Here is a 15,236-nt window from a genome sequence, read left to right as displayed (position 1 = left end):
AGAATGAACAGGGGTAGACAGTGAATGCAGAGCAGATGACAGGCCAACAGCTCTGTCAATCATGTTAAGTATCTGCCCACCGGAGAGGCAGGAGGTAAGACAGAGTTTCCGAGCTTTCATGTCCTGACATGACTGGACATGTTCACTCTTGAACAAACAATAGTCTAAACAGGCATCAAGGGAGCCGGTGTGCTCCAATATTGGTGAGTGTGTTTAAAGTTTGAGTACATTTATATTAATAGTTTAATACTTTTCTTATTAAGGGCTAGTACACACACAGCGCTTTTCTGAGTGATAATCGTTCAGAAAAATGCCCCCGAAATGATTTCAATGGGGTTAAACACATGCAGTGTTTTTTGAGTAAATTACTGCTTGCACTACTTTTTGATCGCTGCAATAAACGCAACATTTATCACTATATAAAAAAAAAAAGCTGCCATCATTTTCCCTAGCGATTTAAAAAAACAAAAAACAAAAAAACAAAAAAAAAACTAAAGCAGATATAGTGAAAACTCGGTGGAAAAATGCTGCCAAAACTGCAGCGTTTATCCTCAGACAGAAAAAGCTGTGTGCGCCCTAGCCCTAATACTCACATTATAGTAACAGTTATATCTTAAGTGTACTGTAAATCTTTATTTTGTCTTCGCCACGACAGCACCCACTGAGAGAGGGGATCCGCCCCTAGGAACAGGAAACCTACAGAGAGATAAAAGGGGCGGTCCCCTTCGCTCCCTCAGTTGGTTTCCTGTTCCTAAAGGAACCTGCAGAGAAGAGGATACCTGGGCTGGTTGCCGCCTGTGCAGCGTCCATGAGAGCGGCAGGGGCCCCAGCACCAGAAGCAGTGACGGGAGAGATCTGTTTCATCAGCTCCCCCCTCAGCTGGTAATGCAGCGTGAGGCCAGATTACGGCTGTGGCCACCCTGGCTCACGTGTGGTGCAAGGCGGCACCTGTGGATATCCCCCGAGAGAAGAAGGGGATGCAGCATTACGAACCAGGGCCGTTCTGGGTAAAAGTACGGCACAGCGTCGGGGCTGCAGACATGGTAGCCCCCCCCCCCCCCCCGGCGGCATGGGGATAGCGGTAACCGGGAGACGCGGCGGGCAGAATGCCGGCGCTCCCGGGGCATACTGCAGTGTGACCCGGAAGTCGTCCCTTGAACTTCTGGGGGAGGGATCACACAGCGCGGCGTCGCCAGTATGGAGCGGCCGCGCGGGGCACAGAGCATAACCCGGAAGTGAGGTACCGCTTCCAAAAGCGCCAGAGGGATACCGGTGCGCAGCAATGTCGTCCTCAAGCGACCCTGTTTCGCTCCCACTGGAGCAGCCAGGGGAATCCCCATGTGGCAGTACGAGGAGGAGAAGTGGAAGCACCAGGAGAAGTAGCAGTGGACGCTCTAAACAGAGTGAGGCCATGGGAAAAGATGGAAAGGAGAAAAAATCAAGCCACTCCACGCCTCAGCCTGTGCCTCCACCCCCACTGCCGGTACCATGCGGACAAAATTCACGGGTGAGTGTTTTTTTTTTTTTTGTTTTTTTGTTTTTTTTGTCACCCTTATGTAGCTGATGGCGTCCTCCTGTGTATACCCCATTGGCAAAAAGGACGGAGAAATGCAAGCATAAAGAGTGTGCCTGATGCTCCCAACCTCTCCCAGATAGCTGCTCTAAAAGATTATGCCAGATCTGTATCGGACAGACCCTGCAAGAGGAGTCTTCAGTTAGAGCGGAAGATATCTGTTCAATTATTAGACAAGAACTACAGGCCCTAGGGGGCTCTAGTAGTATGGGAGGACAAGTATCCAGCAGGGAGATCACCTCACCGGGGTCCAGGTCACCTTCGGAAACACGGGAACTAGATTCGGATGAGTCCCAGGAGTACCTATCCTCAGAAGAGGAGGAACATAGTTGCTTTCCCACCGACAGTATTAATAATCTAGTCAAGTCGTTGCGCAATACAATGGGGTTGTCAGACACTAAAGACCCCAAAACTCCTCAGGAAATAATGTTTGCTGGACTCTCCCAAAAGAAAGTCCGAGCTTTCACAGTAATCCCGGCAATAAAGAAGCTGGTAAAGAGAGAGTGGGAAAGACAGGGGCACAAGAGTTTTCCCCCAGTGACTTCCAAACGGAGATATCCATTTGACGATGAGGATTTAGCCTCTTGGGCCAAGGCCCCCAAGGTTGATGCGGCAGTAGCCTCCACTTCTTGCCGATCCTCCCTGCCAGTGGAGGATTCGGGTATGTTATCTGACCCCTTAGACCGCAAAGCCGATACACTCCTCAAAAGATCCTAGGAAATATGCACAGGGCCTTCAAAACGGCAATATCGGCCACATGTACTGGGAGGTCCATGTTGATATGGTTAGACCAGTTGGAGGAGAATATAAAGAACGGAACATCGAGAGACAAGCTTCGTTCCTCTATTCCTCTAATCTGGTGCAGCCGCATTCCTTTCAGACGCCTCTGCCGATTCCCTCCAATTAGCTGCCAGATCGGCATGATTAACCAATGCTGCCCGTCGGGCTCTATGGTGAAAGGGGGATACGCAGACGAAATCCAAGCTCTGCGCTATACCCTGTCAGGGTAAGTACCTGTTTGGCACAGTCTTAGATGAAATCCTGACCAAGGCGGGAGAGAGGAAGAAGGGATTCCCTATCCCGTATGTTCCCTTCTACAGGAGGGCCTTCAGGAAGCCTTCGTTTGGGGACAAAGAAGGACTACAGGTCCCAAGACCGCTGGGTCAACAGGGATCCCAAACAGAAGAGGAACCTATTTGATAAACCCCCCCCCCCCCCCCCTTCAGATCCAGGGACAAATTCCAGTAGCCCCAATCTACCAGTAGGTGGCAGGTTGCTATATTTTTCCCCATCAATGGGGAATGATAACGGGTAACCCCTGGGCCATTGACATTGTTACATCGGGTCTGAAATTAGAATTTGTTCGATACCCGCCGAACTCCTTCCTATTGACTTCTCTGAAGTCCCCAGGCAAGCAGGAAGCATTGGAGCTGGAGATTGTGGGCCTCTTAACTAAGCACGTTCTTCTAGAGGTTCCAGCACATGAAAGGGGGAAGGGGGTTCTATTCTCCCTTATTTCTGGTCCCTAAGCCAGATGGCTCATTTAGGACCATAATTAATTTGAGAAAGCTAAATACCTTTCTAAGGCCACGATCATTTTAAAATGGAATCTATAAGATCAGCTATGAAAATCTTGTTTCCTAGGTGCTACATGGTAGTCTTGGACCTCAAAGATGCCTACTACCATCTTCTAATACACAGGGGGCATCAAAAGTTCCTCCGAGTGGCAGTCATGTTAAGAGGCCAGATACGTCATCTTCAGTTTACGGCAATGCCCTTTGGGCTATCCATGGCACCCCGCGTCTTCACCAAATTGATGCTGGAGGTGATGGCACATTTACGGTTAAAAGACACCTTAATAGTCACGTACTTGGACGATCTGCTGATAGTGGGAAATTCTAGGTCTCAATGCAGACACAGGCTAGCTGACATTATCTCATCCTTGCAGGAGCTTGGCTGGCTAATCAACTGGGAAAAATCCAGACTACATCTGGTAACCCGCCAGACGTTCCTAGGCCTTCATCTAGACTCAGTAAGTCTAAAATGCCTCCTGACGGAAACAAAGAAAGTGACTATAATAAAGTGCGGACGGCTATCAGTAGGCCTAATATGTCCTTAAGGGAGGGCATGTCCTTGCTAGGCTCCCTAACATCATGTATTCCGGCAGTGCAATGGGCCCAATTCTATACTAGGAAATTGCAGTGGTCCGTCTTGCAAGAGGTAGAAAGATTAGAAGGCAGAATGTCCCTGTCAACAGAGGTGATCAGCTCACTGAGGCCGGTTTCACATTAGCGCTTTTTAAGCGCACGCACGGCCGGGGGTAGCTCCGCCCCCGAGCCGGCTCTCTGCCCGGCGTGCCCGCCCCTTGCTTGTAGCGCCGCCTACTAGCGGACAGCGGCGCCTGCGATCGGCGCACCCTATCTTTAGCATAGGGTGCGCAGGCCGTGCGCTAGTTGCGCTTTGACCTGCGCTGCGCACTTTTGACGGTGCGCCGTGCGCGCCAAAATCCGAAAAGTTTGATTTTGGCGCGCACGACGCACCGTCAAAAGTGCGCAGCGCAGGTCAAAGCGCAACTAGCGCACGGCCTGCGCACGATCTGCGCACCCTATGCTAAAGATAGGGTGCGCCGATCGCAGGCGCCGCTGTCCGCTAGTAGGCGGCGCTATAAGCAAGGGGCGGGCACGCCGGGCAGAGAGCCGGCTCGGGGGCGGAGCTACCCCCGGCCGTGCGTGCGCTTAAAAAGCGCTAATGTGAAACCGGCCTCAGGTGGTGGCTAGACCCAGACAACCTCTCGGGAGGAGTCCCATGGATGGTCGTTCCCTCAAAAATAGTTACTACGGACACTAGTCCCTTCAGGTGGGGAGCCCATCTAGATGAGAATATGGTTCAGGGACAGTGGTCCGAGGCAGAGGATTCCTCCAATATGAAAGAGCTAAAAGCAATATTTTATGCCATATCTAAATTTCTCCTACAGCTCCAAGGAACCCATGCAAGGATTCACTCGGACAACACCACCTCAGTGGCATACCTAAACCGGCAAGGAGGCACGCGATCAGGTCCGCTAATGTCTATTGCGGAGGAGATTCTAAAAATGGCCGAAAACACCTCCATTCCTTGTCTGCTCTCCATATCAAAGGGGTAGACAATTCCAGAGCAGACTTCCTCAATCGCCACACCCTTCATCAGGGAGAATGGGTGCTCAGCCGGCGCATCTTCGAGATGATAGTGGCCAAGTGGCGCAGACCAGAGATAGACTTATTCGCCACAAGGGCCAACAGACGCGTAGAAAAGTTCGCTTCTCTGTTCAGGGCAGACAATCCGGACGTGCTTGACGCTCTCCAAACACCCTAGACATTCTGACAAGCCTATGCCTTCCCTCCAATGATGCTGTTACCAACTGTCCTCAGGAAAATAAGGGAAGAAGGGGCGAGGGTCATCTTAATAGCCCCGTTTTGGCCCAAGAGGCCATGGTTTTCGTGGCTGAGAACCATGTCAATCTCCGACCCATGGATTCTCCCTCTAGATCGGGACCTACTCTCACAAGGACCCTGCTACCACCCTCAGGTAAAAGGTCTACGCCTCCAGGCATGGAATTTGAGAGGGAGTTATTAAAGCAAAAAGGATTCTCGAATAACTTAATATCTAGATATCCTCCTACAAAGTAGGAAGGAGACTACAACAAACATCTATAAAAACCATCTAAGAAACAGAGAGTTTATTTAATCCCATTAACAACAATATACTCCAAAAGAATTCAATAATCAAAAGACAAGCTTTCATAAAAAGTGCAATCTGTCTTTATTGAGTGTAACAATAATATTTGTATCAAAAAAAGTTGATGCTAAAACTTAGCATAGTAAGGAACAAGCGGGCAGCAATACAACCATAATGCCATGGAGAGCGTCATAATTAATGTATACAGGCGTGCAAATAAGTAAACATCAAATGCTAAAGTGCATAGTGCAATATATAGCAGCATAATACATTGTTTTGCACAGCCAATTAATATGCATATATGCAAAAGTAGAATAGGCCAAAGTAAGAAGGATGGGAGACAAGGATCATCTCACAAGTCACACTAAACAAGATATACCAGTACTAGCACATACACAGATGTTCTGCTAAGTAACGATCAGTGTGCAGCAGTTCATTATATAATTTATAGCCCAAATCCATCCTTACCCATGCCAAAGCATTGTGACTTGTGAGGTGATCCTTGTTTCCCATCCTCCTTACTTTGGCCTATTTTACTTTTGCATATATGCATGTTAATTGGCTGTGCAAAACAATGTATTATGCTGCTACACATTGCACTATGCACTTTAGCATTTGATGTTTACTTATTTGCACGCCTGTATACATTAATTATGACGCTCTCCATGGCATTATGGTTGTATTGCTGCCCGCTTGTTCCTTACTATGCTAAGTTTTAGCATCAACTTTTTTTGATACAAATATTGTTACACTCAATAAAGACAAATTGCACTTTTTATGAAAGCTTGTCTTTTGATTATTGAATTCTTTTGGAGTATATTGTTAATGGGATTAAATAAACTCTGTTTCTTAGATGGTTTTTATTATATCTTTTAAGAGCATCCTATAGGTGGAATATGTATATCGTAACCCAATTTTTCCCATATGTTTATAAAAATCTATTCCAGAATATGGGAATTTTTAGCCTTCCAATAAGCAGGGCCAGTGAGATACCTATCCCAGCCATTCCAGAATTCCTTCAAAAGGGGCATGACTTGAAACTTTCTGTAAACACTCTAAAAGTCCAGGTGTCGGCCCTAGGGGCCTTGTATAATTATGATGTGGCAGACTGGCAGGCAATAGGTGGGTGGCTCGATTTATTTCAGCTTGCCAGGGAGCAAACCCGGTCCACATTCCTCAACTACCACTGTGGGACCTTAGCTTAGTCTTAGATGCCTTCACACAGGCCCCATTCGTGCCCGTATACTCTGCACCAATAAAATGTGTGTCATTAAATACTGCCCTATTAGTAGCTCTTGTATCAGCAAGGAGAGTAAGTGATCTCCATCCCTGTCAATAGATTCCTACCTTCCCCCCCCCCCCCTTCCTATCAATATTCCAGGATAGGTTAGTGTTAAAAATGGACCCGGCTTATCTTCCTAAAAGGGCTACTAAATTTCACAGATCTCAAGAAATCTATCTTCCATCCTTCTATGATAGCTCAACGACACCACAGGAAGAAAGATATCACACCTTAGATGTGAAGAGAGCAGGCTAAAGGCCCTTTTACATTTAGCGATGCACCAGCGATCCGACCAGCGATCCCACCCGGTCAGGATCGCTGGTGCATCGCTAAATGATCGCTAGTGAGCTTTCATACAGAAAGATCTCACAGCGATGCAGCAGCGACGCAGCGCACGATACTTACCATTCACACACAGCGATCCTGCGTCCTCCCGCCCGCCTCCAGCGTCGCTCGTCGTCACAGCAGGAAGTCTCAGCAGGAAGCGCCCGACGAGAAATGGAGCCAGACATTCTCGCGCGATCAGCGATGGACAGCGGGGGAGCCGGTCGCTGGTAAGTATCACACATAGCGATATCGCTAGCAATATCGCTATAACGTCACAAAACCAGTGACGTTTTAGCGATATTGCTAGCGATATCGCTTAGTGTAAAACCCCCTTTAGCCTATTTAGATAGGACCAGGCCCTGGAGGCAGAGCAGGGCTCTTTTTGTTTCCTTTCAGGGTAACAAGCAGGGGCCGAGAATTACAAAAAGCATGCTGTCCCGGTGGATCAGGGACGCAATTACGTTGGCATATTCGTCAAAAGGAGAAGACCCGCCACTGGGCGTAAAGGCACATTCTGCACGAGCCATATCTTCCTCCTGGGCCGAGAGGGCAAATGTTCCGATTGAACTAATATGTAAGGCCGCAACCTGGTCTTCTCCATCTACCTTTTATAGTCACTATAGGCTAGATTTATCGTCCTCCGAGGACTTAGCCTTTGGTTGATCCGTACTTGACATGGTGGGCCCTCCCAGGTGATTGTCTCTGGAAATCTCTGTGGGTGCTGTCGTGGCGAAGAGAAAAAAACAGATTACTTACCGGTAATACTCTTTTATAGAGCCACGACAGCACCCACTCACTTCCCCTCCCTTAATATATGTACACGTGGTTCACTCTGGTTGGTGAAGGATAGAAACTGTATATAAATATATGAATAAAGTCCAAAAAAGAGAAACAGATTCGTCACCGCTTCACCACCGTGGTCTCTTAAACAAACCTAAAGAGACCCTTCACACACTATATAAACGCCACATACCCCAAGGAACGGGTGCTCAATCCTGAAGAAATATAACAAAATCCAATAGCACAATGAAAGGAAAAAAGGATGGCACTCACCGTTACCAAAAGTAGAAGTCTTTATTTCATTGATAAAAATGCATGGGCTCGGGAGCAATGCAGAGAGTGCGGACAACAGCCGTTTTACGCTCCTGCGCTTCAACGGGTCCTAAACTGATTAGGACCCGTTGAAGCGCAGGAGCGCGAAACGGCCGTTGTCCGCACTCTCTGCATTGCTCCCGAGCCCTTGCATTTTTATCCATGAAATGAAGACTTCTACTTTTGGTAACGGTGAGTGCCATCCTTTTTTCTTTCATTGTGCTATATAAATATATGAAATGTATATAGCGAAAATTATAAGTATGTTTATGCTAAAATCGCTTGCTGGACAAATTAACTAAAACATATGTGGCGGTTCCGCTTGGTCTCTGTAATCCAACTGAGGGAGCGAGGGGGACCACCCCTTTTATCTCTCTGTAGGTTTCCTGTTCCTAGGGGCGGATCCCCTCTCTATGGGTGCTGTCGTGGCTTTATAAAAGAGTATTACCAGTAAGTAATTCGCTTTTTTTATTACCCATCTTCCTTAATATTAACTGTATTTTTCTCACACAGCAATGGCTGCTACTTCTCATGGAATAGCATTTTATAATATCTGCTGTTGCAATCCTTTTGAAAAAACTGGACACACAACAAGAAAAAATCTTAGGCCGGTACAAGATTGGATGTTTCATATAAATGAATCCATCAATCAATGCAGGCATGAAAATTTGTGACAGTTTTTTGAAAGCAACTTGCAAATGAGAAAAATACTCTGCAGGCAGAAAATTTTGAAGAACCTGTAACTTCCAACACAGAGGATTTTATAAATCCTGATTTAACAATAGAGTATTTGATTAAATCACTTTCTAACATCGAAGAATTGCCCATTGCAAAAAAATATCCATTATCCAGGTTATTGCCAAAAAAATTAGAAAGTCACATAACCTCACTCTCCAACATCACTGAAGGGGAGCTTAATCGCCTCTTCTCCAAATCGCACCTCACAACCTGTGCACTTGACCCCATCCCACCTCCTCACCACCACACTTATCCCATCCCTAACCCACCTCTTCAACCTATCACTAACGTCTGGTACCTTCCCTTCTGCTTTCAAGCATGCCACAATCAAGCCTATCCTTAAAAAGCCAACCCTCGACCCAACCGCTATGCCCAGCTATCGCCCAATATCATTGCTTCCATTCGCTTCCAAACTCCTGGAACAGCAAATCCACGCTGAACTTTCCTCCCACCTATCATCTAACTTGCTCTTTGACAATCTACAATCTGGTTTCCGCCCCCTTCACTCCATTGAGACAGCCCTGACCAAAATTACTAACGACCTACTTACAGCTAAATCAAATGGACAATACTCTATACTCCTGCTTCTAGACCTGTCCTCTGCATTTGACACAGTTGACCACTGCCTCCTACTACAGATACTCTCCTCCTTCGGCATCAAAGGCCTTGCCCTATCCTGGATCTCCTCATACCTTTCCAACCGCACATTCAGCGTCTCCCACTCCCACACCACCTCCTCATCCCACCCTCTCTCTGTTGGAGTCCCCCAAGGCTCTGTTTTAGGACCCCTCCTCTTCTCAATCTATACACTTGGTCTGGGGCAACTCATAAAGTCCCACGGATTCCACTACCACCTTTATGCTGATGACACTCAGATCTACCTCTCTGGCCCAGACATCACCTCTCTGCTGTCCGGAATCCCAGAGTGTCTATCAGCCATATCCTCCTTCTCCTCTCGCTTCCTCAAACTCAATGTAGACAAATCTGAACTCCTCATCTTTCTCCATCTCACAGATCTTCCATACCCGACCTAGCTATAACAATGACATCACACTTTCCCAAGTACCAGAAGTCCACTGCCTCGGAGTAACCTTTGACTCTGCCCTGTCCTTCAAACCGCACATCCAAGCTCTTTCTACCTCCTGTCGCGTCCAGCTCAAAAAATATTTCCAGAATCCGTCCTTTCCTCAACCCTCAATCTACTAAAATGCTTGTGCATGCCCTCATCATCTCCTGCCTCGACTACTGCAACATCCTTTTCTGTGGTCTCCCTGCTAACACCTTCGCACCTCTCCAGTCCATCCTTAACTCTGCCGCCCGACTAATTCATCTCTCTCCTCCGCTTCTCCCCTCTGAATCTCTTCACTGGCTCCCATTCCCTTAGCGTATCCATTTCAAATTAATACTGACCTACAAGGCCATCTTATAACCTGTCTCCCCCATATGTCTCTCAACTAATCTCCTCATACCTTCCCTCACGTAATCTCCGGTCCTCCCAAGAACTCCTTCTCTCCTCCACACTTATTCGCTCTTCTCCCAACCGCCTCCAAGACTTCTCCCGAATAGCCCCTATTCTCTGGAATTCTTTGCCCCAACAAGTCCGGCTATCAACCACATTTGGATCCTTCAGATCGAACCTGAAAACCCACTTCTTCAAGAAAGCCTGCAATGATCCCGCTACCTCCTTCTCTCTCACCACTACCCGTGATATCACCTCAACCAACACCGGAACTGCTGCAACCCACCAACCTACTGTCTCCTTCCCCACCATCCTGTAGGATTTTCAAAATTTGCTTAACTGCGACCGAAGAATTGTGTCCTGGCTGGTGGTAGTGGTACACACCCAGTATGCATATGTACAACACACCAGAACACTAAGCTCATGATTGAAGGGGGTAAGCTGAAAGATGTTCAGATTGGCGAGTCCAATCTTGGCGATTACAAAGTATGTCTATCTCAAATATTGTGTCCAGAAAAGAGTTGGAGTTGTTACCTCAATATTTGCAAAAATGTCCTTCAGTATTGGCTCTCAAAGAAAAAATATTAAATTATTTTGAAGAGGCTATGGTAGATAATATAACTTATAAACAGTGGATATCTGTTGGTAGGGGTACTTTAGACACTGTTTTTAAAAGTGCAGAACATTTTATAGAATAATTTTGTGAACAGCTGAGTGTTTAACAGTCCTTAAACACTCATTTATAGCTCGCCAACAGTATGACTACTACAGTCACCTCAAAGAAAGCATCAAACAACATGAGACAGTAATAAGCTTAGACTTTTCAGAGAACTATTCCTTTGTTGTTCAGGATGAAGCACAGTCATTTCACTGGAACAATGAACAAGCAACTGTGCACCCTTTGCAATCTATTACAGTGAGAATGGAGAAATAAAGTACAAAAGTGTAGTTATGATATCTGAGTGCTTACTTCATGATTCAATAGCTGTTCATTTGTTCCAAAAAAAAATTGATTTCAGTGATAAAAACGGACATCCTACCAAGTTTTAGCAAGGTCTACTACTTCTCGGATGACTCTTCTGCACACCCATGCAACTTTTTAAATGGAGTGGGAAAAATATTCTTAACATCCAGTTCATGTACGAGAGGCGATCCAAAAGTAATGATAATCAATAATAAACACAATGAATATAGTAAATAAAAAATTTTTATTTTTCTACATAGTCTCCTAACAAGTCTATACATTTAGTCCATCTCTTTTCTAAACTTAGAATTCCCTTCGAAAAAAATTCTTGATCTTGACCCTCAAAAAACTCCCCAACAGCGGTTATCACGTTGCTATTGTCGTCAAATTTCTTGCCCCGGAGGTGTTCCTTGAGCCGAGGAAAGAGAACGAAGTCACTGGGGGCTAGATCTGGCGAATAGGGGGGGGTGTTCCACCAATTCAAAGCCCGCTTCTTGAATGGTAGCCATGGCAACTGCAGCTTTGTGAGCCGGTGCGTTATCTTGGTGAAACCACTCCAGCCCGCAGTTTGCCGCTCCTTTTCTCCTTGATAGCCTCCCACAATCTTCTTATTTGTTCTGCGTAGTAGGAGCCAGTAATAGTGGCTCCCTTCTGCAAATAGTCCACCATAATTCCTTCTGCGTCCCAAAAAACGGACGCCATAACCTTCCCTGCTGAGCTTGACACTTTGAATTTCTTCGGCGTCGGCTCGTTTCCATGTCATCGATTGTTGTTTTAGTTTCGGGATCAAAGTGGTGGATCCAGGTCTCATCCATGGTCAAAAAACGTGACAAAAAATTCTCCTTGTCTGCTTGGAACTTTTCGAGATTTGCTATTGAAATGTCAACTCATTTCATCTTTTGCTCGTCGGTTAACATTTTTGGCACCCAACGCACAGAGACCTTCCTCATATGCAATTCTTTTGCAAGGATTCTTTGAATACTGCCATATGAGATCCCTGTGACCTCAGCTACGTGCCTGATAGTCACTCTTCGATCTGCCAACACAACTTCTTCAACTTTTTTCACATTTTCTTCATTGAGGGACGTGGATGGGCGTCCTTCGCTATGTTCATCTTCCGTCGATGTTCTTCCCAGCTTAAATACCTTGGCCCAGCGTGCAACTGTGGAATATGGAGGAGAAGAGTCCCCCCAATGTTTCCACCAAGTCGCTGTGTATGTCTTTGGTAGACATTTTTTCCAAGCAGAGGTATTTGATGACAGCTCTGTGCTCGTTTTTTTCCATTTTGATGTTCAATCCTTGGCAGTTCATATTCAAATGAATGTAGCTCCCGGGAATCGTGGCCCATTTAAGTGATTTATTTTTTTCCTGGACTAGTGGGTACTTAACAGAGAAGAAAACATTTTATTTTAATTTCTGTGTGCAATAGAAATAACCGATTATCATTACTTTTGGATCACCCCTCGTATTGTACAAACCAGGACTACGAAGAGGAGGAGAGTTTATTAAAACATCGGTTACAGGAAGCAGAACCCATAAAAGGGACTCAGCAATACCACACTGTCATTCCATGTAGTGAAACAGAAGTAAAAACAAGGATTTTTTTCATTCAGCAAAGACCGTGAAGTCCATGAAGTGGTAGAAGGCGGCACAAGATTGGCAATGGATGACATAACTGGTTATGTGACCTGTGAATATGATCGGCACTGGTGGCTGGCTACTGTACTCTCCAAAAATTGTGAAAATTAAGTAGAAGTGACTTTTTTGCATCCTTCTGGCCCAACGCCATCCTTTATGTATCCAAGAAAACCAGACATCTTAAAAGTTAACAAAAATCAGATATTAACTCAGGTGGAGCCGAACATCATGACTCTTTGACACAAAAGGAAATGGCCATTGCTAGTAAGTGCTTCTGGACAAGATTACATTTCACCCACTAGAAGGGACAAATTGATAAAAGGCCAGTTTAAAAATGTACTATTAATTGTTTGATTAGTTCATATTTTATAGAACGAGGATTTAACTACTGAACTATTCTTCTTAAACACTTCATAAATGACATGTTTAGTGATGAATTGTTACATGTATAACTAGGTGGTAAAAATATTGGTTCTTTTAATCTTGTTTTTTAGGATAAGACTGTATTGAGAAAATCACACTTGAGGATATGATGACTTTTTTTTCTTTTGGTTTGTTCAATGCATTCAGGTTGAAAATGCTGAGCATGTTGTGTGATGATTAAGATATATTTATTCTGGCACTTACTGTATTTGTTTTTTGTGTTTCTTTATTGTTGCATATAAATGTTGAATTCAATAAGTTGTAATTTGAAAAGAAAAAAGGAAGAAACTCACAAACATAAAATCAGATGATCCAAAGCTTAAAAAAAAAAAAATATAAATTTGATAGGTCCCAAGTTGAATCCCTGTACAAATATAAACAAGAACACAAGTGACACGCATGCATTTTTTCACAGTTTTAAAACATACGTTTTTTTTCGCAATTGCGCATCAAAATTTTGAATAAAATTTCTCCAAAACAAAATAATAAAGAACCATAGTCTTGTGACATGCATCTCCCACCTCTTTATCTTAATTCTAGCCTGAGATATGATAAAAAATGTAAAGCCATACCAGGCCAAAATTCGTTCTTTTTCAAAACTTTTGAAGTCTAAAAAAAAATTAACTGATGAAGAAAAAAATTCAAAACTTTTAATCTGTAATTAACTAAAGTTGTACTTCATAAAAAAAAAAAAAAAAAAAAAATCTACAGACGTCAGGTAAGAAAAATATTCATATTTGGATCAATTGATATGGAATGACCCAACTAAATACACATGACTTGTAATTCTCTGTATGTAAGGAATGAGTTCAGTCCCTGTATGTGTTTTTTGCAGTTCTATCCAGTGAGAGGACAACACCAGAGAGATGTCCCCGTCCTCTTCTTCCACAGGACTATAAACAAGAAGATCCCAATGTTCCTCAGGATCATCAGGTAGATGGAGAGAAGGTGTCATGAGATCTCCCCTATGATGTGTAGAAGGCTGTGAAGGTCTTGTGCTCAGTCTTGTTTTATCCACCAGTATTATATGTTTTATATTTGTGTAATGAGAACGGTGGAGATGGCAGGATTAGAGCTGATCATAGATGTGACTTCTCCATCTGTCTGTGACTTTGTTACAGGATAAAGATTTGAAAAATATCAATACTACAGAGACATACATGAGGGGTGATGACTGGTTTAAAGTGGAGATTATTACAGATGATGACTTGGGTGAGTAGTAACCAATAAATGTTGAGAAGTTGTAGATTCTACTTTGACGTAGAAGCCATTTTGTCTCAGTAGTATGTCTAAATCCCTGAAAACTAATTCCAAAATTGGGGAGGGATTTTTTCTAGGAGAGTTCTGCTAAAGCCTTTTCAACAGTTGAATGTACATGAACTAAGAAAAAGGATAAAATATGTCCAAGCTTTCTGCCTTTCCACTGGTACAAACAATGCAAGAACTTTAAGAAAGTATTTGGGTCTGTTGTTAACATTGATCCAAAGGAGATAATTTCTGGGAAATATCGTTTTGCTTTAACCTTTTCTGATACTGTCCGGACATACTCAAATTGTCATCAGACAATAACATTTTCGACATGGTACTACAGACAGGGGTACAAGTAAGGACCCATCCTCCCTAGCTGATTCACCCTATAATGTTCTTAAATTTACTGTGCAGTTTCAAATATGTAAAGCTCTAGGGGTTCTTGTCATAATAGTGCGATACAGGATCATCTTACAGTTGACCTTATTTTATAAGTTAAATGGGCTGTCTGGTCTTAACTACAAGTCTGGAGTCCGCAGCCTCTGCCTGATGATATGGCTCTTTTTAATTATCCCAGCATGCACTGGGATTCTCAAATCAAGTGTCATCACACAGAGCAGTAAAAAAAAAGAAGAGTAATGAGGGAAAGATAGGGACTTTTTAACTGAAGAATATTTAAATAAAACAAATTGGATTATGACGTTAAAAAGATAAATATATTTGATTAAAATACATTTTAGTTTTGGACCACCGCTTTAGAAGAACAAGGGAAGATTTC

The 15,236-nt window shown here is 44.2% G+C and overlaps 1 protein-coding gene across 1 annotated transcript in view; it reads left to right on the top strand.

Annotated features, from left to right (window-relative positions):
• LOC141051007 (uncharacterized) overlaps window positions 1-15,236 on the top strand; it is an 850,460-nt gene that overhangs the window by 497,643 nt on the left and 337,581 nt on the right. Inside the window, 2 exon segments of the mRNA XM_073547783.1 lie at window positions 14,046-14,143; window positions 14,332-14,422. Coding sequence (XP_073403884.1) covers window positions 14,046-14,143; window positions 14,332-14,422 — 189 coding nt within the window.

This window comes from Dendrobates tinctorius, unplaced genomic scaffold (assembly GCF_039654945.1).
Source record: "Dendrobates tinctorius isolate UK_male_01 unplaced genomic scaffold, ASM3965494v1 ptg000155l, whole genome shotgun sequence".
Classification (NCBI taxonomy): domain Eukaryota; kingdom Metazoa; phylum Chordata; class Amphibia; order Anura; family Dendrobatidae; genus Dendrobates; species Dendrobates tinctorius.
This window is presented reverse-complemented; position numbering and strand designations above follow the sequence as displayed.